We start from the raw sequence: 23,764 nt of genomic DNA, 5'->3' as shown, positions 1-23,764 counted from the left end.
ACAAATAATAATAAATTTAAACAAAAAAATCGAAACAATACATATAGCTTATAAATTAAATATCTATTAATATAAAATCGTCTAAATCGGCTCAATATCAACATTAATTTCTCGAATTCTGTTTTACTTAAACAATGAGAGGTAGCAAATTTTTTTATACAAAGCTTTCTTTCATTAAAAAAAAATTAAGTCGAAAATACGTACATTTCCTAAGTATTTGCACAATTACGAATTTGTAATTATATACCAAATAATATCAAAGGATATTATTAAAAAATTGTAAAAGAAAGTAAAAAAATGTACAGATGAATTCATCACAAAATTAAATAATTCAATTACATGCAGATTTCAAGATTTTATTAGAAAATTAAATTATTATAAATAAATGGTGTTTATTATTTTTATTTATTAATTTACTGGATAAATAATAGTATTAAATTTTTTCTTTTATTTATTAAGCTTTTATATTCGCAAATGACAACAAAATTTGCTTTAATTCTGACGCAACGTTGCGGAAAAGTATAATTGAAATAGTCATAATACATCTTAATAATGTGAAATTATAATCTTATGCAACGAGGTTTTTGACTTTTTAATTAATAAACAGAAATATTAGTACATTATTATACTTTCCTTTGAGATCTTTATCATTAAAATATTGTATTTTGTACGTTAATAATATACAATATAAACCCAGTTTTGAATTGAAAAATAAAATTTTCCAAAAATATTCAAATTATTGTACTAAAGGGACATACTTGAATTTAGTTTGGAGTCAGCCTGAAAGACACTTGATAAACTTTTAAAAACCACTGTAAAATACAATGATAATTATTAATGATAAATCAAATTTCGTACGTATTATGCTTGCTTAATACTTAATATTTTAATAGTTGGATAACATTTTATAAAATTAAAAAAAGCAGCTGTAAGATCGTCGAAATTTAATTATAAAGTCGGAATCTTTTATTTACATTCTACAAGGTACAAATAAAAATTTTCAATTTAACAAGTATGGAAAAATTTGCAAATGAAATAAACTCTAAAGAAAAAAATATTCGTAAGTAACTGTATAATTTAAATATTTTTACGATTCAATTATAAAAAGCTCTAAATGAAAGCTCACGATAATTAATAAACTGAAAAAACAATTAAGATTATTGGTACTTTAACTTTGAACGACATAATGTTTTTATCAAGTCAATTATAATGAAATTATAGGAATAACTAATGTTGCAAGTCATTTAAAATAAGTTTCTGTTTTTCAGCAACGAAGTTGCCATTTCGTCTGATAGATTTCAGTTACAAACTGCAGGCATTCATGAAAGAAAGAAGAAGAAAAAAACAATATATTGTTTGAGAGAAAATCAATAACTATTGTATTTACAATAAAAAATATGCAAAGCGTAAAATTATTGAATTTTCGCATGAATTGAAGAGAATTGAAGAGACCACTTTGTATGTGATGAAAGTTCAGATATTACGTAATGGTGTTTCCTTGCGAATATTCATATGGCCCACGGCTATTTTTACGGAAACACTCTCTATCTCCCCCTCCCCTCCCCGCCTCCTTGACAGCACCGTTCTTCTTTTTTACGGTTCACGCTATCAGCACTATGACTGTCTAGCACACGTCGTGTCCCATGAGTTCGCGTTCCTGTTTCAACATCCTCAATCTGTATTCATGTATCTTTATCCGTTCAACCATTCAACCTTATCAGTCCCTCTACTCTTTCGTAAAATCTCTTCTCTCTTCTTCTTTTTGCAATTCTCCCTTTCAACGTCCATCCCAACAATGTATCGTGCCGCAAGATCAATAGGAGCTGCTTGTGGGCAAAAAAGAGACGGTACGAGGTGCAAAAGGGCGTACCGAAATGCACGGGAGTAGAAGAAGAGAGAAGATTGCACCGAGTGACTCTCACGGCTGCTGATCTTATCGGACGACTGATATTTTGTGCCTTGCATAGGAAAAATGAGCGTTTGTTTTTTTCTCTACTATTGTTTAAAGTCCCACATTTGATTTTATATGCGAATTAATGATTAAATGGAGATGGATTTAATGTTCAACCGGGAGTTGAATAATGGAAAAGATAATTCAAGTAAATTTAAACGATACGTTCCCAAATTATCTTTAGTAAACATTGTTTGTTACTACGTGTATTCCATTTTAAATGCTTTTAACGGTATGATTTAGTAATCCCGATGTGCAAATTTCCAATTTCACATTGAATGATCGAGTCAAGAACTCTATCAGCTATCGATGACAATGATATATTTAATGCTATTTATACCTAATCAGTGGCTTAACATATTATATTAATAAAATGTAATAAAAACTAAAAGGAAGATTTAAATTTCATCCGATATGCTTTCTGAAAATGAAATTTGCGATTACTATTATCGCCCGAGGCACATGTATGAATGACATATTTTTATGGATCCATCAATGTATTATATAAACATTATTTTATTAATATCATTCCACAGTCAGAATTTATTGATCTTTCTGTATAATTATATATTATACTCCAGTTATTAAAAATTACGATATTAGTAAATAATATTTATGTTTCAGTTGAATACATTTCACATTTCATTTCCATAATTTTAATAATACATATGGTTACACTGATAAAATTTATTTTCCTTGCCTCGCTGATAATTATTTTGCATAAAAAATATTCAAAAATATATATTAATTAAATAAGTCAAGAATAATATTATCATCATTATGATACTATTGTTAAATATTAAGGGATACGTTTAGTAGGAAAAAACTAAAAAAGAAATTAAAAATAAAAGAGTAGTATTTGTTATGTGTAGGTTATGCGTGCTACAATTCATTCGATAAATAACAAATTTATCATTGTCATTACGAAGGGAGTATAAATACAATGGATTATGATAAAAATCCATTGATTAATAAAGTAAAAATTATATTAATTTCTTGAGATTATTGTTATTACAATTTTATACGTACAATTTTCAAAACACAATGACATTGAACGTTGTTCGATATAAAGTGCGTATAAAGTAAATTTTATAGTCGAATTTGTGGTTACGGAGTTGCAATGTTCTAATTGAAAATCATATATTATTAATAGCAATATGTAAGGTAAGAATTTTGCTATTTAATCATATACGGACAAATACCTTTATGCATTGACCTTCTTTGCAACGAAATCTAAGCTTCTTGACTGCATAAATCCTCTTGAAATATCGATGTTCCCTGACTCAAATGGCTTTTCCGTTACTTTATTGCGTTCATTTTATTTATTAAGTTTTTTGATGTTTTCACAGACTCGCGAGACGGAAGTTTCACATTTTCAATAAATAATTACTAAGATTTAAAAGATGGAGAAAAAATACGAATAATATGCTTGCGAGGGAAATTAGTTTTGACAAAGAGGTATTGAGCACTATAGAAGATATAATAATTTAAAATATATCCAACTGATTTTATGAAATTGTCAATATCGTTGTAATATATTGGTTCGTTGTAACCAAATGCTGGTACCAAAATCTGGTATCAAAATTAATTTTCTATTGTATAGGGATAATAATGTTTGTTTACATAAAATAATAATTTAAATTGATTTAAGATGCTTATGATTAATACGAAACAATTATTTTCTATTAGAATCAAATAATTTCAATAATTCAATCGAATTTTTACATTAATTTCATGCAAGTTAAATCTTAATTAAATAAGGGGACTGACGGTAATGGATTTAAAGTGTTTCTGATTAATACTTTTATATTTGCATTGAACATTGATATTATAATCAATACGAGTCTGCGCTATATTATATAATAAAATTTTATAAAAATTTAATTTAGAATTTAATACAAAATCATTTTAATCTTCTTAATTATCGTATAATATTTTGTGAAACTCGATTTTTTCTCTTATTAAATTTTTTGTCCATACAACCGTTGGTAAACTAACAAAAAATTATTTTACAATAAGTTTAATAGTTGTTGTCTAGAAATGATTATTACTATTAAAAAAAAAAAAAAAAATGGTCTTCTAAGTAATCTAATGTGTAATTATAAATAATAGAAATATTTAAATTCTTTACTTTTAAAAATGGAATAGTAACGATATATACGATTTAGCGCGTACAATTTTCTTATAGTATTTTCTTATTGTTACAAGCATAAATAAATCGAATGACGTACCTCTTATTATTAAAATTTAATGTTAATCATTAAAATTTGAACTGAATAAGTTATTTATTAATACATATTCGGCTCCCCACTGTCTTTTAGTTTGCTAATAATAAACCTGACCTTTTCAGTTTAAAATATACTAATCATGTATATAATTATATATATTCAACTGCCGTACTAATATTCGAAAATTTTTATTTAAAAAATGTTGAACGAAAATTATATTCTGTCGATCTTTATTTTGTAATGCTTTAACCAAAAATCACAATTAATTTAGTTCCTATTAAAAATTAAAAAAAAAATATCACGCCCAAGTTTTAATAACCTTACGATATTCATTACAGCGATACATCAGAAGTTATTACTGATAAGTGCAAAAAGATAGAAAATAATTTCACTTCAATTAGAATGTAATGTTGCAATTATAATGGCTATTATATTGGATTGAATGAAGAATGAAATTTAAATTTGGCATTTTTCATCGAAAATTTACAAATTAACGTTGATATCATTACAATGAATTTTAAAATAGTAAATTTTACTTAATTTTTGTTTCAATAAATTTTTCAGTCATTATGTTAGATATCTTCTTTTTCCAATAATATAATTCACTTAAACACAAATTTTTTATTTTATTTTACACTTTTTCTTGGCAAAATTATTAAGAAAGACATATATAATTTCAGGTAATGTTGCATTAATCTTCCTATGCAGCTATTCACACTCACTATTGGAATAGCGCATTTCGTATACTTTAATTTAAATTGTCAGGACACAAAGAAAAAGAGAAAATGCAAAAACATAAATTGATCAAGATTCGTTATGGAATAGGAGCTGCTTTCATGATCGAAGCTAAACTTTAATTATGTAAATGAGCGAGAACACACAACAATTTCATTACTATGGTAAAAATAATATTTATTTAGATGGGAGGAAATATGAGTTTTGGGCTGAATGGGCTAAATATCATCGTTGAGAGACATTGGAAACAACAGCGCCGCAACGCAAATCTCTAAATTCGATATAAAATTAGAATAAAAAGCGGCACGTGCAACAGAGAGGGACAATTAATTGTTGTTGCCTCGGTACGTTTGGCTTACCTTTTCGCCACTGTCGCTGGGCAAATAAAAGACAAGTATCGTTAGGAAGGATATTCCCATGCAGGGAATAATGAGATTGACCGTGTAGAAGAGGGTCTTGCGCCTCATGGTGATGTTGAAGGTGATGTCGAGGTAGGGCTCGTCGCAGCACGTATAAAACTTCTCGTTTCTGCAACAAGAGTTTAGAGGTGTTTCAGCCTGACTTTAGAAAAGGATGCGGAAAGGACGGGATGTTAAGCGTAGGGAAAATACGTCATAGGTAGCTTGAAGAGTCTTGGTACGTAAAGTCTCGCTTCTATTTCGTTAGAATGTTGCTCCTCCATTTTTTTTTTCTTTTTTTTTTTTTTTTTTTTTTTTTCTTTTTTTTTTTCGAAGAGGGCATTAGGTTTTATAGACAGTGGAGTGGACATTATTTGTTTTTAGATTGGTTTGCAAGGAATATTTTTCTGGATTCTTACACTTTGACCTCGTTTCAATCGATTCGGTTCTCGTTCTCCTGCCCCTCACGATATTCTCAACAATAGCATAGATAAGGCATACACGTGCATCTTAACAAAATTTTTTGAGTGAAAAAATTAGGTAGAAATTAAAATTTTTATACCAAGCCAATAGCTTTATGTATGTACTTTAAATTAAATATAACAAATTAATTGAATTGGGTATGAATTCATTATTATAATAATTAAGTAAAATCAACTGCTTCATTTAGTTAATTTACTTGAAATAATTTACTGAAAATATAAAAAAATTTGCGAAATTCTAGCGTTGAGAATCATTTCAATATTATAATTAATTATTTTTAACAATTTCTTTTTCTTTTTTTTTTAACCATTCTGATAGAATTATAGAAATTATCAGTATTTAACATTTTTCTGTTTACATAATTATGTCAATAATTTTCAATATAATATAAATTTAAAATACCATACATTAGACTTTCAATAAAATCATACGAGTGCAATTAGCTTTTAAAGTAGATTTACAAATAATACATTTAATATTTATTTACAATAATCAATATTCTGTATATTTGTGCTCAATTACTTTTGTATAATGAAATAATGTTTCACTTAATTTTGTTAGTTATCTAATGGAAAATAAGTTTTTTTTTTTTAATTTTATTTTATGTTATGTTCATTAATGACTAAATTAATAATTAGTTCTTATTTAAAATAACTAATTAATTCATAATGGTTTAAAAAAATTAGGCCTTACATTTAACGGTCATCATATGCGTGGAATAATTATAAATTTTAATTTCAATTTAAAATTTTAGCATTTCTAATGTTTCAATAGATGTTTAGTTAACAGGTAGATAAGTTTTTATTCTGTTTTAAATTTTCAAATTAATATAATAAGTATAAATCTAATGAATATAAATAAATTAAGTTAAGATATATTATATTTAAATTTAATAAAATTCTAAATGTAAAAGGTATTTTGACAATTTCAAGTGGAGAACGGCAGATTATAAACTGATCTTTGTTAATAAAATTGCATCCATCCAATATGTATTTCAAGTTAAATTACAGCAGTAGTGAATAAAAGATATTAACAAGCTGAAAAATATATTAGTACAATAAGCATTGTTTATGGACTATATTTTTCAAAATGATATTAATCAGCTATAGTAATTCTGATTTATACTAATGATTTTGTATTGTTTAAAGAAATAGTAATATATCGATAATTACGATAGTACATTACAATGTTGATTTTTCGTATTTTGTACATAAAGTTTAGTTTAAATCAGAAAAATTTATTAATACTCATTATTAAGCGCAAACGGTATGCGGAATGCGGATTTTACTTTAAGCTATTAAATCGATGAATCATTGTTAGAAAAGAGCTTCTTTCATCTATCAAATTGATTCACGTTTTATTCAAAATAATCGAAAAATAATTGAATAATCTGACAAATTATATTTAATCGTGAAGTTAATTTCTCCTTGTAAAATTGATTTCTTGTGAAATGATACACAATCTTGACAAATGAAATTATATTTTTTTTGGTTTTATCAATTTCATTATTCATTACCGAATGACTGTGCGAAAGAAGTTGTTTTGTTACATTTATCGATCCGCATTTTTCGAATAGTAGTATTAAATCTTTTTTTTTCTTTCTTTCTTTCTTTTTTTTTTTTTTTTTTTTTTTTTAACCATTGTATACCTTTAAACCCAAATATCGTAAAACGTAAAATAGAAAGAAAAAAAAATAACAATAAGTATAAAATAACACAGCAACTGAATTCACATAGAAAAATACACTGACAATTATTGGCGTGGAAGAGCCCATAAAAAGGTTAACTTCTCTTTAAGTTCGAAATCACAACGCAGATCTCGACGAGATATAAAAAGATCAGGTAGTGTCGAGTAAAATAAGAAGATCGTAATATTCGTCGGACATTCAATTGTGATAAGGAGAGGGCGACTTGCACGTACGTCGAATAAAAATTGTTTTTGTCCATGTCTTAGCGGGAATAATGGACACTTAAGATAGATGTATCCTTACCTGACAGCTGGCACCTCGAGGATATCCCACTCGACGGAAGTATAAAACTCGGAGAGATCCACGCCTATATCCACGACGTTGCTACCCTGCACCTCGTCGATGTGCCTCAGGTCGACCTGTCCCATAAATAGCGATAAGCCGTTAAGTAAGTAAAAAACTTGTTAAAGCATTTTTACATGTGGCATTATATCGATGAGAACTGAATATGCGTTTATCGTTCTTTTCTCATCTAGTTATCTCATTCTTTTTCTTCTGGCAGACTCATCTCTTTATCAATCAATGCGATAAAGTGTAAATCGATAAGTACGGGACTATGTATGCTGCGTGCATCATCATTATTATCATTATTATTATTATTATTATTATTATTATTATTTTTGTTGTTATTTTTATCATTATTATAAATATTATTATCATCATCATCATCATCATCACGATAGATAAAGATATTGGATTTTATTTAAATTATAATTAATGCTTTTTGTGACAGTTATTTTTATACGCACATTGGGAGAATCGAAATTTTATCCTTTTGAATGTAAAAGCGACCGCGTTTTTTATTCAGCTTATGTTACCATAAACTCATTATTGATTCGAGCTTAATATATTCCTTCGTGTATTTCAGTTTTTTACTATTCATCATTTGTCGTATCGTTATTTTCATTCCATATACAATCATGTATATATATATATATATATATATATATACATTTCATATTATACACATTCGATATTTCAATATTTTTTATTATTCGGTTATCGAAATAATAGAAATGTAGCGTTATTGCTTTTGGATTTGATAATGAAAGTATCGCAATCTCTGGAATTGTTTTAAGAAATACTGAACATTGGCCCATCAGTAATACAGTACTAGTGAATGGATCGATCGATAAGCTTTTATAAGGCAAGATTGTGTATAATTGAGTAGATGCTTCCCTAGATAATCAAAAGCTATTAATTATTATATCGGAATTTAGTGTTGCATAGCCAATTGACAAACACAATGTATAAAGTCGATCGATGCGAGAAATGCCTTGTAATAAGATAATGGAGAAATATAAAGGAAATAAATGATGGCTGATGACAAACGCTTAATTAAGGGTCTGAGAACATTTTTCGTATTTACCGAGAAGGCGATAAATAACATGGAATTTGAAAGTGTGATAGTGAGGCGATTTGAGGAGAAAGATACGAAATGATAGAGTTAGAGAAACTATTCTAGAATTCGGCATTGTATACATTAAGTAATTCGATCGAAAGAGATTTACGAGGGTAGTATATAAGGAGATCAGTAGGCATTTGCCAAAGCTCAAGTTGCTCAGCGGCAAGCGATGGTACGAAATTTATTGCGATGGATCCATGTGGATGTTAACTTGTCTCATTAGAAAACTTATAGCCCATATGCTTACATCAACTTACTCACGCTTACATCAACTTCACATCTCAATTATTTCCACTCGTCGCTAAAACTCGAGGTTTTAACTTAAATTAAAATTCCACCGTCCTATAAAATTTCCTCGACTTATTGTCAAAAGTTTTTTTGCCACTAATTACCGAGATAATTAATTTTACGAATACTGGCCAAAATCATGTAGGATTTATTAATACTCAGTGACCGTGTTAGTTTTGCCCCTATTACATTTTGCTCTTATTGCTCTTTCACGAAAAATACTGTTAAACAATAATTAAACTTGATGTAAGCGTAAGCGGAGGCGATAATACCATTCAATTTAAATCAATTTCTTTTACCATGATATTGGATATCCTTTTGATATATTTTTGGTATATTATCGATCGATAGGATAATATTATATAAACAGAAGGCTAGTAAAGTTTTAAAACAATACTTTGAGCTTTAAATTAAGAAAAACTATTATAAAGCAAACTTACATAAAATTACATTAATAAGGCCGTATTCGAATAATCGCGAATGCTGTTAATATAGCAATTGAATTTTTTTTTTTTTTTTTTTTTTTGAAAGAAGAAAGTGACGGATAAGTAGATTTTCCAATCAGCAAGTCACGAAGCTTGTCCAAGGTCATGCATATTAATTCCCTCCAACTTGGCATAATCAGCTCGTAAATATCCAATTTCACCACTTCGACTCCCCCCACCCCACCCTACCTCGCCCAAGCTTTCTTTGTGAACGGTGTTTATGATTTCAGTCGCTTATACCAATAGTGATTTATCCTCGAATAGGGGGATTACTGGCTTCTCGTGCATCGGGAGGCGAAGATTACGTTGTTAAGGAAGATTACACGGATTGGAATTCGACAAGGTGGTTGATGCGAAACTCGCATTCGCGCATCACAGCCACAAGCTCGACAATGAGATTCCTAAGCAATTGGCAGGACTTGCTCGATTTGATTACAGAATTTATTTCGCTAGCAATTAAATTGCAGGGCTGCATTGCTTGTTTGATGAAGTACATGTTATTTTAGCTTTCAAAGTGTACTTTATGATGAAATTCGCAAGTGCGTTGAACAATGTTTGGCAGCCTTAACTGCTTTCACCGCTGTGTCTCAGCCGGAGACGGATTTATTCTCCTTTATGTTATCTAGGATATAATAAACTTAAAATCATTTTCATTGATGATAAATAATTTAAGTAAACGTACGAATTATTATGAAGCTTGTGTGCATGTAAAGATATTTGTAATTTCATTATTTCGTTGCTGAACAGGACAATAAATAATTAATCGAATCTATGTAAGATGTAAAAAACATTGTTCTTAACTTTCTTATTAAATTAAAAACAATTACTCAATTATTTGGATTATTAAGTTAATATTACATAATTAAATGAAAAATAAACCAGTTTCGCTATAATAATTCTAGATTTGTATAATGTTATTTTAAACAGAATTCAAAGTCTCGCATTACCCTTAAAGCATAATGCCGTTTTAACGTTTTAATATTTTAGCGAGTTCTATTATAATGAACATACAATAAAAATTTAACTGTTTAATCGATAAGAGCGAGCAATTCTCCATTAAAGAATAAATTAATTACGTTTTTATAAATGTTTATATGTAGTTTCTGTTTGTATAATTTTTTCTGCTCGTTTACTTTTGCACAAACAAATTTAAGTGCAAAACAACAATGCAAATACATATCGTAACTTTTATTCGAATTATTTACTATAGAATCGTTTGCTCAGAACGGACCGTAACATGGCAACACGAATGAAATATTGTAAAATGGATAAAAAAACGGCGCTGGATGATTGTTCTCTATGTGCTCAAGTGCTGCTACGCAATTCCACCAATGAAAATAAATGAGATAAATTAGGAACGGAAAATTTACTACACACACGCACGCGCGCCGCTTAATTAGGTTTATTCAAAGAAAGTGTCGTGTCGCACCTTACTTTATAATATACACAGCATACGTGCGACTTTACGTAGACGCGTTAAATGATAAAAGAACAAAAAAGAACAAAAAAGAACAAAAAAAAAAAAAAAAAAAAAAAAAAAAAAAAAAAAAAAAAAAAAAAAAAAAAAAGACAACAAGGGAAAAAATCCAAAGAAAATAATAAAGAAAAAGAATCTTCATCGCGTTCTCCGTGAAGAGAGTAAATAGGAAGGAAATTGATGGATCCCGAGTGAATAAAGAGATAGTAAAGGAATTGGAGCGTCACTCACCTGAGAGCCATCATACGTCCACGAACCGAATTTCATGACGCAAGTCTGCTCATCAAAGGGAAAGTACTCGACGTCGATCTCGCAGGAAGACTTGTAAATCGCCGGGGGTTTCCATTCCACTCTGCCGGTGTAGTTGAGGGTGGCCTTCGTCGCCAGCGTAACTTCAAAATTGCCGTCGGCACTATGGACGTTTTAACGGGGACTTTAGTCATTTTTAAATCGCGCGCCCTAACGCTCGAGCGAATGCGATTTCATAATTGTCAACCTCTCGGCCATTGTGCTTTTCACCCGGCGTCAAATAATAGCAATTCGTCGGCAAGTTATTATTTGCAAATGCGATTATTTTTCGGACGAAAATCCAATTCCGATCCAATTCGCGATCGAGCCGATCCTACTTTGCCGCTCAACCAATTAACATATGTTATCCAATTCATTTTCACTCCTGCATTAATTTTTTTATTGACATACACTATTCACAATTTATAGATATAAAATTGCGATACAATACGGAGGATCGAGTTTTATCAACATATTTGCAGGGATGCGGGATGCCAATCAATTAACCGTATTATAAGCAATTATAAGTGTTTGTGGCGGTGCAATAAAAACGTGAATTTAGCGAAGTTCATGTAGATGTAGCTAGTTTCGACAGAATTTCTGAATTCTTGTTGGCCACGCTTGAGTTTCGACTACGATATTCCGACATCATAACGAAAGTTTAAACACTTACTTGGTATATGTAAAATTTCGTTCAATTTTGTTTTTTCTTTTTTATCTTTATTGAAAAAAACCGAGCGCATATTTGAAATCTCTCACTTGTTATACAAAACTATGTCGGGTCTCCAAATGTGGTCAGACGGGACGTGTAGCATTTCGACGCCCCCATACTCCTTTGGATCCCATTTGAGTTTGTAATCGTTCCATGACTGCAACACGGCACAAATACATCCACTTTACTTACAAAGCATCCGTGCATTTATATTGAAATCTTTCTTTTTTCCGTTTTCATTGTTTCTGCTCTAGGAAAATTATGTGATTTAATTATGTGATTTAAACTGTTCACTCTCTTAATGAATATTTTTTTAAAAGGTAGTTTTTGGCAAAATCACATAAAAATTGGGCGTTTTAGGAAAGCTAAACTCTCCCGGATGTAAATTTCTCTATTATTGAAATAGTTTAAAGCGGAACATATTTTTGGAAAAGCAATTATTTTTATTTCTAAATAATAATAATTGACAAAAGGGAGGGAAAAATACGTCGATTATGCTCTTATTTCGTTACTATAAATAGGTTATATAAAATTCTCTTGATTATAACTAGAAAAATAAGTCTAATAACCGAGCCAATTCTTTATTTTAGAGTTATTTTGAGTTTACTATATACATACGCACACAAACGCACACACACACACACACACACACATATATATTTTTTATTTTTAAAATATTTTTATAATATGTGTGAGTGCAGGTGCACTGACTGTGCATGCAAATAGATTAAAATTTTAAATATATGAACCAGTAAATGTAATTTACTCCACTAAATTACTATGTTTTTTTTTTCTCTTAAATTACTAACTCGTATTGCTTGTCTTCTATATTTCATTTATATCATTTATTAGTTAAATCAGACTTCTAACAATATTACATATTGGAAAAAGGGTTTAAATACTTTTCGATAAATAAACTATATTAATAGCATCATGGAGCATAGCCATCCATTGCCAATAATATTATATTTTCTGCTTAAAATACGCTAATTGATATATTTTTAAAGATAAATAATGAAATTTGTCTGAATTATATTTAGATGAATATTTAAAATAATTTTGCTTTTTAAAAATTCAAAACTGATATTTAGGTTAGTATTATCTTGTGAAGAAATTTCAAATTTAACAAAGAAAATTCATGTATCGATATTAGCCTGTATACACTTATTATATCGATTATATTATTTCTAAATGCATCCGTATCCAGGCTTTTGTGCATATCCATCATATCAATAAATATGTCGGCCTTAAATCACATTCTTCTATCGTTTAAAAATAAACAATAAATAATATACAAGTCGTCTAGGAGTGCTCGTAATTAACTGTCAATCAAGCGCAACAATGTCGCGTGAGGGGCGGGGGTGGGGGAGGACTCATTAAAAGATAGGAAGATTACTAGAATATGCGGCGTAATCCGCTGGTAAGAGTTCGGAATCGTAGATGCACACAGGACTTAGAAGAGCGAGAAACCTGGAGAAACGGCTCCGGGAGTGGCACAATATGGCACAATTGACCATAGCTTTGGGAATTAATTTATAGAGAAGTTGGCCGCTATGTCCACATTGACTTTTAAACAATTAAAATATTGAGATGTTTATTCGCCGTCGCGTTTGGCGAGTAGCCGATAATACTAATAATCCCTAGTCGTGCTCCCGACGTTTTTGAAAAATTTTTTATAGCACCATGAGGTACGTGGATAGGATAAACTTATGGATGAGACAGACTCTTTATTAATATAGAAATTATTATGCGCGATTCCGACTTTCAATGGCCATGGCGCTCCTCTGTTGAAATATATGACTTTTTTGTCGAGCATCGAAGAGGTTTAAGCTGCAGTACTTTGCGCGCAGCCTCACATCGAACTATCCGTAAAGACTTTCTACGAAATTAAGTGGAAAGTGCTAAGCAACACTGTCGAATTTACCATACGATTAAAGTATAAAAAAGTATAAAAAGTATATAAATAATGCAATTGCGTGTCATCATTTTTTTTTTTTTTTTATGTATTTTGTAGTTACGAAAATAGTGTTAAGTGTTTTTTGTGTCAAACTTATTTTATAATTTTCATTAAGATTCTAAGATTGTTAGATAATTAAAAAATCAATACTACTTCACAGAAATTTCAAATTTTTTTTCTCTCTACTTCTCTTTCTCTTACAACTTATAATACAAGTTATTTTCAACTTCTTCTAATTTGAAAAGCGTTCGAGGACAAAATTTCTGTTTATATGTAAATTTCATTATATAGGGATATTTGTTATTTATTGTTTTGTTTGTATTTTGATATATTTTATGCGTTACTCTATTTGCATGTTTTTATATTAATTACGTATGTTAATATTTTATGCTCTTGCATAAGAGGCTTCAAAAAAGTAAACCAAAATTCAGTGAGATAATTTAAATTCTGAGTGCAACTGTACATGTTTGTCGCATCGATTCATCAGGCATCGGAGCGTTTTTGTTTCGACATACTTTTCAGACTTTACAATTAATCAACGACGTATATTGTTATTTATTTCATTTATCTTTAACGCAACGTTTAATAAAAAAAAAAAAAAAAAAAAAACAAAAATGTACTATGTGCAATAATAAGTATAATTATTGTCAATTAACGCTCGAAATGATAAATAACGAGGCAAATCTGTTGTGTACGTAGAAAGTAGAAAATTTTGTTATATTATAATTGTCGGTCAATGTATTGATAGCGATCATTGAAGACTAAATAATTTTGTTTGTACGTATTAAACATTAATTTCTCAATCTATTATTAATTATAAGTAAATTCTGATTTGTAGTAGGGTGTAAAATAAAAAAAAAACAAAACTTATTTTTTTATAACCGAATATATAGACATAGAGACTCTCAATTTGACAAAAGCATGTTTATTTACTTTTATACATACATTTTATTATTATTAATATTAATTATATTAAAGTAAAAACCCATCGAATTAATTTTTATCATTCTTAATTTTAATTAAGATAATGAGCATACGCAGATTGTATTGTTTATAATATCCAATAGCATGAATACAGAATTAACAAACGCTGAACTAATAATTCAATATTTAAATATTTTATTATTTATCAGAATTACCGACTCTTTGGAAGGAATCTTCAATTACTTTGCGGATAATGCAAGTAAAAGAAAGTTTTAATAAGGAATGGTACTATAAGTTTTACTTTAATGGAATTGAATAGTTTTATTAACAAAGTCGTGGTGGCTGAACGTTACTTAGGCTCTTTACACTCTATAGTAATTTTTGAAACTTTTTTTTTTTTTGCGAAGATACTCTCGAATTTGAGAATTTTCATTTATGCTCACACTCTTATCTTCTCTCATTGAAGCACTTACGTATTGTAAATAGCAGATCATGCAATGGGAAAGAATAAGTGAATTAAAAAGTGGAAGGAGTTAGAGGATAAAGAGTATGGACAATAAGTTCGATAACACATTGCTTATTCATCAGTCGTCCTTTGCTCGAGTAAGCCGAGGATAAATTAGGTAATGAGGTGACATCGATTTACGGCTATTTTATTGCTTTGTTTTGAATTTTCGATCCAAGTTAAGGCATGAAACGGGCCGACTTGGATCAACGTTCTTCATCATTTCCATCCCTTAATGAAGATGTATTGTCAGCTATTAAATTCTGATGATCAGTGAAATTATTCTCCAGTAATTTATACTTAACACTTGTTTATTCATAATAGCGAACATGTAATTCTGTTTTTTAATGGAAACGCTGGCGCGTATAAGTATTGCCGGTGTCGATGATAATCAAACGGAGTAGTTGATCGATTATAAATGGCTATGAAAATTTCATTCAGTCAACTGGATGTGACAGCAATGTCGTTTTCAAAGTTGAGCTTTCCTTGCACTCTAATAATCTATGTGACATGCCGAAGGACATGTTCTTATAAAATAACAATAATCCTTTGCCATTACTTTCCAATAATTCGTCTTTCGAGATTATCTTCTATGCCTCTTCGTTCCATCTGTCCATCCCATTTTTACACGACTGTTTCTTTCAATAAATTTGTTTCTACATTAAGTTGTGCTATATAGTTATCGCCATTAGGAGATAAAATTACAATTGATTTATCAATTCTGATAAAACTGTATGAAAAATGCTTACTACATAAATAATATATTCTTACTAATTGTAACTAATGATTGTGAAGGAATGTCTATGGATATATTATTATAGACTTGTTGTTATTGCACCCAATTTTAATTAATTCATTTGAATTTCATTTTACTTTGGTTTATTTTTATTCTAATGGAATTTTTAAAGCTTTAAAGTAAGTTTATTGAATATTTTGTAACTTTGAAATTATGTTGAAGCGAAATAAACGATTCAGATAAACGAATAGTATCGACTCCTTCTCTGTCCGGTTTTATTCTTCTGTTTCGCTTCCGTGCATTAAATTATGCCTTATGCTTATCCTCGTCAGGATTATTGTCGTCGTGCGATAGTTTACGTGCATACATAGATAAATTAATTTCTCTGCATATTTGAATTCAGTCTTCTCGAGTCGTCAATGTATTTGAAGTTAATTTTTTTTATCAATAAAGTTTTATTGTAATATATATATATATATATATATATATATATATATATATATATATATATACTATAATTACCTAATATAGATAATAATTTTAAGATATACATTTCAAGTGATTTTCATGAAATGTCTTTTATATATGCACATATCGATGTACATTCGAAAATTCAAATGCTCAATTTACGGATGTTATATAACTTTGTACGATTGGAGCAGAAGGTATTAATTAAAATTACGACTATTAAAATTTTCTAATGCTTGTTTCTCTAAAGCTACATTATAACCTAAGATATACATTTATACGCATCGGTTGGCTAAGTTTGTTTTTCCATATCCAACGAGTCTTCCTCAGAAGCATTTAAAGATCCAGCGAGTTACAAACTGCAAACGTTAATTGCGCCTTTTTTCTTCCCCCCCCCCCCCGCCCCCCGCCCCCAATCAGCTTCCGCGTTGAATAGACGTTGTTACGGTGATGCGCGCATCTACCTGCAAAGCTCTAACGACATCTCGTCGTTATTTTCCAAACTCTCTCGAGCTTTTTCATTCAATTTAACCATTACGGGGATCACAGCTAGTATCGCCCTCCCTATTTCATCCGCAGTCTCATGCGCGCACGCGCACTCCAATTGACATTCGGCCACTCGATTTAATTCGCCACCGACCATCCATTATCATTCAAATTCGTCGCACTCGCTATCCACGCCGACGACGGCACGGCCGTTTTACGACCAAATCCATGAAATGTCGGGCGTAGCCGAAGACCAGCGGGAAAACTGATAACGAGTTCCCTTCATCCGTGTCCCCCGACGGATCTATTTTCTCCGAGATCCACATCCTTTGGTCTCTGTCGGACAGGGCCGGAAGTACGTGCTTCGATACATACGCTGCCGCGTCGAAACATTAAGACGCGACCCGCGTGCCCGACTCCAACCCTGTCGCAAGACTCCCGGACATGGCAACGGGGCGAGATATCGCGGGGACGCAGTCTGGATGTCGAGTGGAATGATTTTAAAATATGTATGTCAGAGCAGCTGGCAGAATTTGAATGGCATTATTAAATTCTCAGGAGCTTATTGAGAATGGATATTGAGTTGGATGTTGTGCCAGGCCGCGATGGTCTTTCGTATCGATTGCCGGGAGGCGTATTTCCCATTGGCTGAGAGGAGAATAAATGCGTTGCTGTCGTGAGAAATGCGTCGTTGTAAGGACGAGGCGAATTATTATTATTATCTACCGCTGGTTTAGGATTTTCAATACTTGCTTAAGCGATGCTTTAGTACGGTATTAGAGGATAAGGGCGTGTGCGTTAGGAGAACGGTCAAGTCCTACTTAACGATGCTGAATTATATAGTCAAGTGTCCTTGAAGTAAGTGCGCCCTTTGGAAATCGGTCAAATCCTTTTGTAATATTTGCATGCCGATGTGCGAATGTTTGTTGGGCAAATTTACTTGGCCTCGTCGATTCGAGTGCAAAGGTGGTAGTCGAGCGACGGGCATCGACAGCGTGAAAAATTTTCCCGCACGTTCCGTTACGCCGTTATATCGACATCCGCCAATTACCACCATTACATTAACCAACCGCGTAACGTGAGTTACGACTTTGCCTTAGAAGTAAATATTTTTCTAACGATTATTGGGAAAATAAAAGCAGGATTCGTAGTTTTTGATGGGCCGTGCGAGGGAGGAGTGGCATGTTTTATCGGTGAATAAAACGGTGGGAGCGAGCGTACGAATATCACGGGGTTTCCCTCCGTAATGCCGAATAAGATTAAATGACACGGGAGCTCGGAAATTGTGAAAACATTAAATATACCGAGTAATTGTAAGCAGCGGTAGACGATTTAAGGCCGCTGGGAGGTGAAAGTTCTCGTAGGATATCGAATGAAAAATATTATGGCGCATCGTGGAAGCTTGTGCACGAGATAGTGGAAAGAACGTTGATCGATTACGTGGCTGCTCGATGTAATAAGAGAGTATATTTTATCCAGACGATGAAATTTACAAAAATTTGACAAATTGTAAAGAGAGCAAGTTTAAGCACAATTAATAACATTAATAATAGAATTAATAAATTCTGATAAGTGAATAATTTGCCAGCGAGCATATATATTTTACGATTAAATTCAACTTCGTTACTTTAGAGAACTGCAACTTTATCATTCATTTAGCACACCAAATATGACTTGTGTTATTGTCTTCAATCAGTTGTATATATATATATATATATATATATATATATATATATATATATAATGCAATTTTTAAAAATGCTATTTTTAAATAAATTCTTTATATTTTTTGTGCATATAAAGTCCCTTACCATCTTAAATCAATTACCGTGTCTTACATTTTACTATTATGTACCATTGTATAATAATATGACTTGGAGTATATTGAAATCTTTTTCTATGAAGATGTATTTCTATATATATATATATATATGTCAGATATTTGAAAAGACAATATACTACATACGTTTACAATTACGCTCACCATATATATATATATATATATATATATATATATATATATATACATATATATATAAGTATAAAAATTTACGAGCTTTTTCAAAATAAGTTAATCTAAGGTTGAATGTTGTGTATTCAAGGATAATTCGCTTAAAATAATCGTCCGACGTACGAAAGAATACAAAGCGATAATTTGTATAAGCGAAGCATTCCAGGTATTTCGCGAAAACGGCGAAAAAACTAAAATGTGACGCACTATTATCGTGGGGCGTGTTTATTCGATGTGAAAAATTGCACACGCGAGATAAGACTTAAGAAAAAATCCAAAGAGTCTGCCGATTTTATCTCGTCCATTTGTACAATGGGGTTGCGTTTACTTTGCAGGGGTGAAAAATCGGGTCTTCTTCCTGCATAAATATATTTATAGATTGTTATGAGTTACGCGTAAAATTGATATTCTAGTTGAATTTCAAATTTTTTCAGCATGCCATTTAAGAGGCGATTTGGTAATTTAAAGCGAGATAGAATATAAAACTCGGCTTCTAATTAGTATTGTAAATTTTGGATTGATATATAGTTGAGAACAGCTAGCTTCTCTTAATTCCTATCGTAATAGATGCATTCGTGTTATTAGAAGAAAAAGATTATAAATAGTTTATTAATCAAGAGAATAAATATTTTTAATATCAAATGCATTACATTTGAAGGTTTTAACATAAAGTAATAAGAATATTTTTGCGTGTAAAAATAAGCGTAAAATTTCAAGCAACGATCTATCCATTTAACAACTAGTTGATCCATCGTTTCAAGGAATTATACTTTTGAGCTTCATGGTCATTAATAATTACGCGCGCTATTAATTGACTAAAGATAAAAGATAATGCATACAAAAATTATAAATAAATAATTACCTGTTCGACCCACAGATTCGTCGTCATAATCTGGTTTTTTAGATTCTAAAATAAGAATAAGGAAATTTAAGAACGACAAAATTTAGTAAAAATGTGGAGGACGTATTAAATAATAATTAAAAATTAGCTATTAGGAATGTACGGCAAATTGTTTCAAGTCGCATAGATATTAAATATTCAGGCATTCGAATATATTGAAATATTCAAATATATTTAACATTGTGGAAAGGCGTATGTAATATTGAGATATGTAAGGAGCGATGAGGCGAAAGAAGGAAAGAAGAAAAGGAAAAGAAAAAGGAGCAACGTTAAAAAAACATACTTTAAGAAGTATCATCCGCCGGTGCGAATGAATAATTGGCGAAGGGGCTGGGAAAATTTCTAGTAAAATCTGAGCTCTGGTATTCATATGGGGACGTTCATGAGTCAACGCGCCATCCCGATTTTCCTCCCTCTCTCTTTCTCTCTCTCTCTCTCTCTCTCTCTCTCTCTCTCTTTCTTTCACTCACTCTCTCTCTCTCACACACACACTCTCTCTCTCTGTATATATATCTCTATATATATATATATATATATATCTCTATATATATATATATATATATTCCGTCCTGGGAAATAATGTCGACGAATATGCATTGGGGCTCGGTGACGTAGGCGCAGGTCGCCGATGATTTACCACGTCGATTAGCTGGGATAGCTTGAGCTTGATTTTAACAGTCAAGGCATCCGTCACGTTGACGACGGGACGCACGAGCTTATTGTAGTTGGATAGTAGATCGTCGTACAAGCGCTTGGCGTCCGGATTCCCCGAGCAACCTGAAATGAGAAAGTTACTTATCAACTTCTTAAATGTTGTTGGTGCGTAGGTGCCGAGTTGGATTTTTGGTTTGCGTTTTGAGTGGATGATGGATGATGGGTGCCGATACTCGCCGAGTGCATTGGAATTTATAGCGAATGACTTTCTCGGCTTTTGGTTGGCTCGTGTCGTCTCAATGGAATGAAAGGCGATCTCGAGAAAGTTTGAGAAATATGTAATTTTGCCGAGTGGCAATTTGCGTTGGTAGCATATTTGTATTAGTGAGTTTTTTTTGCGGGTATGCTATGGTTTTGAACGCGTCTCGTTAAATTTTTCTTTTTTTTTTCTTTTTAATTTAATTACTGACGTCAACATTCATAAATTATATGTATGTATAGAGAATTAAAAGAGTAACGATGATTTTAGATAAGAGGTTGTGATTAATGCCGTTTGAATAATAAAAATAATCAGATTAAATTCCATAATACAGCCATAATTCTTTATCAAATTATAACAATGAATTTTTTTTAATAAAAAATTGTCTTTGTTAATTTATATGAGTATCTTGTTTTTTTTTTTTTTTTTTTTTTTTTTTTTTTTTTTAAGTATAACGAGATAGCGAGTGATTTTAATTTTGTATTTTAATAATGGAACTCAAGAGATGTTACTTTTATTAACATATCGGGCAAAATTATTTTACATTAATGTAAAACATGAATTTGTGTGTAATGCAAAATTATTTTTATAAATCATACTTAATAAATTACGCGACAGATATCTTGTAAAGCAACAAAACATTAGCCATATCTTAATATGTATATTAATATAGGTGCGTATAATTATTGATGACGTATAGAACTATGTGCGTGTGTGCGCGCATGCATGCATGTATTTAGGAACTATGCGGCTTTATTAATTTTCTAGACGAGTTTAAATGCGACATTTCTTTACTCAGTTGTGCAATTGCTTTTCTATTAATCGTTCATGAAATTCCTATATTACATATTGCCGTCCTCTTTTCACTCGTAGTCTGTGAACTTTTGATATTTAAACTATTTGCAGTTTCGCTTATATTATTGTACGAAACTTCCTATAAAGATAACTAATTGTATTGCGATATCTTGGCAAGCTTTACGTTTCGACGTTATTTAATTATTTTAATTCATACTACAGTATGCAATTGATGAAGTACGAATAAATTGGAATTTTGGAAAATTCAGCAAGAGACGCGGTTAATGGGGAAGAACGATGAAGTGAGAATTACGAAGCCGAATTGATTTGTCAGCGAGTTGATAAACTTTGAGAGGTGATTTTCTACTATTTCACGTTTAAGCGGTAAGGATTTCGAATGATCTAGCAGCGGCAAAACTTCGATAAAGCCAGATACAAATTGCCTTATTAGCGCAATTTGTCCGTCGAGGCATATTTATACTTCCGTAGTACATCAAACGCTTCGTGCTCGAATAAAGAGCAAACTGCTCGTGCAAATGAGTTTTGTAATGCTACGTATATCTCATTATCTCACGTTTCTATTTCCTCCATAAATTATTCTTGCTCGTCTTGTTTTCTATTTTATTATATACTTCCCATTCGTTGCTTATTCGCAATTATTAATTAAATTCGTATTATTCGTCTCGGTATCATGAAATTCAACTCATCGTCACATCACATTAGCATGTATTCAAATGTCGATAGCGATCAATGCGTTTACATTTTAATTTATCATTGAAGAATCTTTCATTTAGCTTATAAAAATTTATAGAAATAAATAATAATCGAAACTAATCGGAAAAAAATAATCTGAACTTGCGAAACTACAACTTAACTACATATATCGATGTCATACCATAGAATATTGTAAAAATGTTTTTAACTTAATTATTATGAAGCTCTTAATGCGCAATTACTTCACAAGTTATAGATTTCATTCTCTAAATTTCAAGATAGACGGTAGATAAATTATTAATTTCAATTTGCCAAGCTTTGATTAAAAATATTAAGTTAACGTGTAATTGACTGATTAATTTTCAGCAAAGAACTTTCAGCGACATTACATTGCACATAAAATGATGAAAGTAAAAATTATTAGAAATTATTAGTTAAAGTAATACAACGAGTGCTTATTGGCTGTTAGAAATTATTATATTGCACGTTCAATTTTATCGTCAACTTATGTTGTGATTACAAAGTAGGTGATTTAAATCTTTCGATAGAAATTATTTAATTCGTAACGTATTACAACGAAAGCGTGCAAACATAATTTCTTGACTCTTATATACGTAACAACGTGAAAAGGCAGCAGATACGACGCCAATGCTCCTCTCAATTAAATAGAAAAGTTGAAAATTGAAGTATTAAACGAACGTCAGTGGTTTATTAATCCTATTATTTAATGCATACAGGAGAAATTAAAATAAAAGGTTAAAATAATATTACTTTAGATAGTGTAATCGTGCGAGTATAGGCCAGTAGTAATGGAAGATTGTAAGAGTGTTTGACAATAAAAAACGTAGAATCTGAGAAAATTGTGAATTTACGAAAAGAAAGAAATTGCTTTATGATTCTCGATTCGTAGCCCATTTTCTCATTTCGTAAAGCAGATGTTAAATTCGAGTTTGCGAATGAATATTTGCAGGGCCCGATTGAGCATTTGGTGTCTCGCGTTCCCTCATCGGCAGTGAAGTTACACCGCTGCTGGTGGGTATCTGCATGTATGTGGGTAGGGTATAGGGTAGAGGGTATAGGGTAGAGGGTGTAGGGTGTAGGGTATAGGGTGTAGGGTGTAGGCTGTAGGGTGTAGGGTGTAGGCTGTAGGGTGTAGG

General features: G+C 30.9%; 1 protein-coding gene across 1 annotated transcript in view; it reads right to left on the bottom strand.

The window, feature by feature from the left end:
* Nucleotides 1-23,764, bottom strand: part of nAChRa3 (nicotinic acetylcholine receptor alpha3 subunit) — a 46,210-nt gene that overhangs the window by 17,067 nt on the left and 5,379 nt on the right. The window contains exons 2-7 of the mRNA XM_011501519.1: nucleotides 20,823-20,962; nucleotides 20,147-20,191; nucleotides 12,245-12,354; nucleotides 11,429-11,609; nucleotides 7,786-7,901; nucleotides 5,274-5,442 (exon numbers count right to left, since the gene is read on the bottom strand). Coding sequence (XP_011499821.1) covers nucleotides 5,274-5,442; nucleotides 7,786-7,901; nucleotides 11,429-11,609; nucleotides 12,245-12,354; nucleotides 20,147-20,191; nucleotides 20,823-20,962 — 761 coding nt within the window. The remainder of the gene's footprint in view (nucleotides 1-5,273; nucleotides 5,443-7,785; nucleotides 7,902-11,428; nucleotides 11,610-12,244; nucleotides 12,355-20,146; nucleotides 20,192-20,822; nucleotides 20,963-23,764) is intronic.

The sequence above is a fragment of the Ceratosolen solmsi genome, unplaced genomic scaffold (assembly GCF_000503995.2).
Source record: "Ceratosolen solmsi marchali unplaced genomic scaffold, CerSol_1.0 scaffold28, whole genome shotgun sequence".
Lineage (NCBI taxonomy): Eukaryota > Metazoa > Arthropoda > Insecta > Hymenoptera > Agaonidae > Ceratosolen > Ceratosolen solmsi.
The sequence above is the reverse complement of the archived record's forward strand: the minus strand, read 5'-3'. Positions and strand labels throughout refer to the sequence as shown.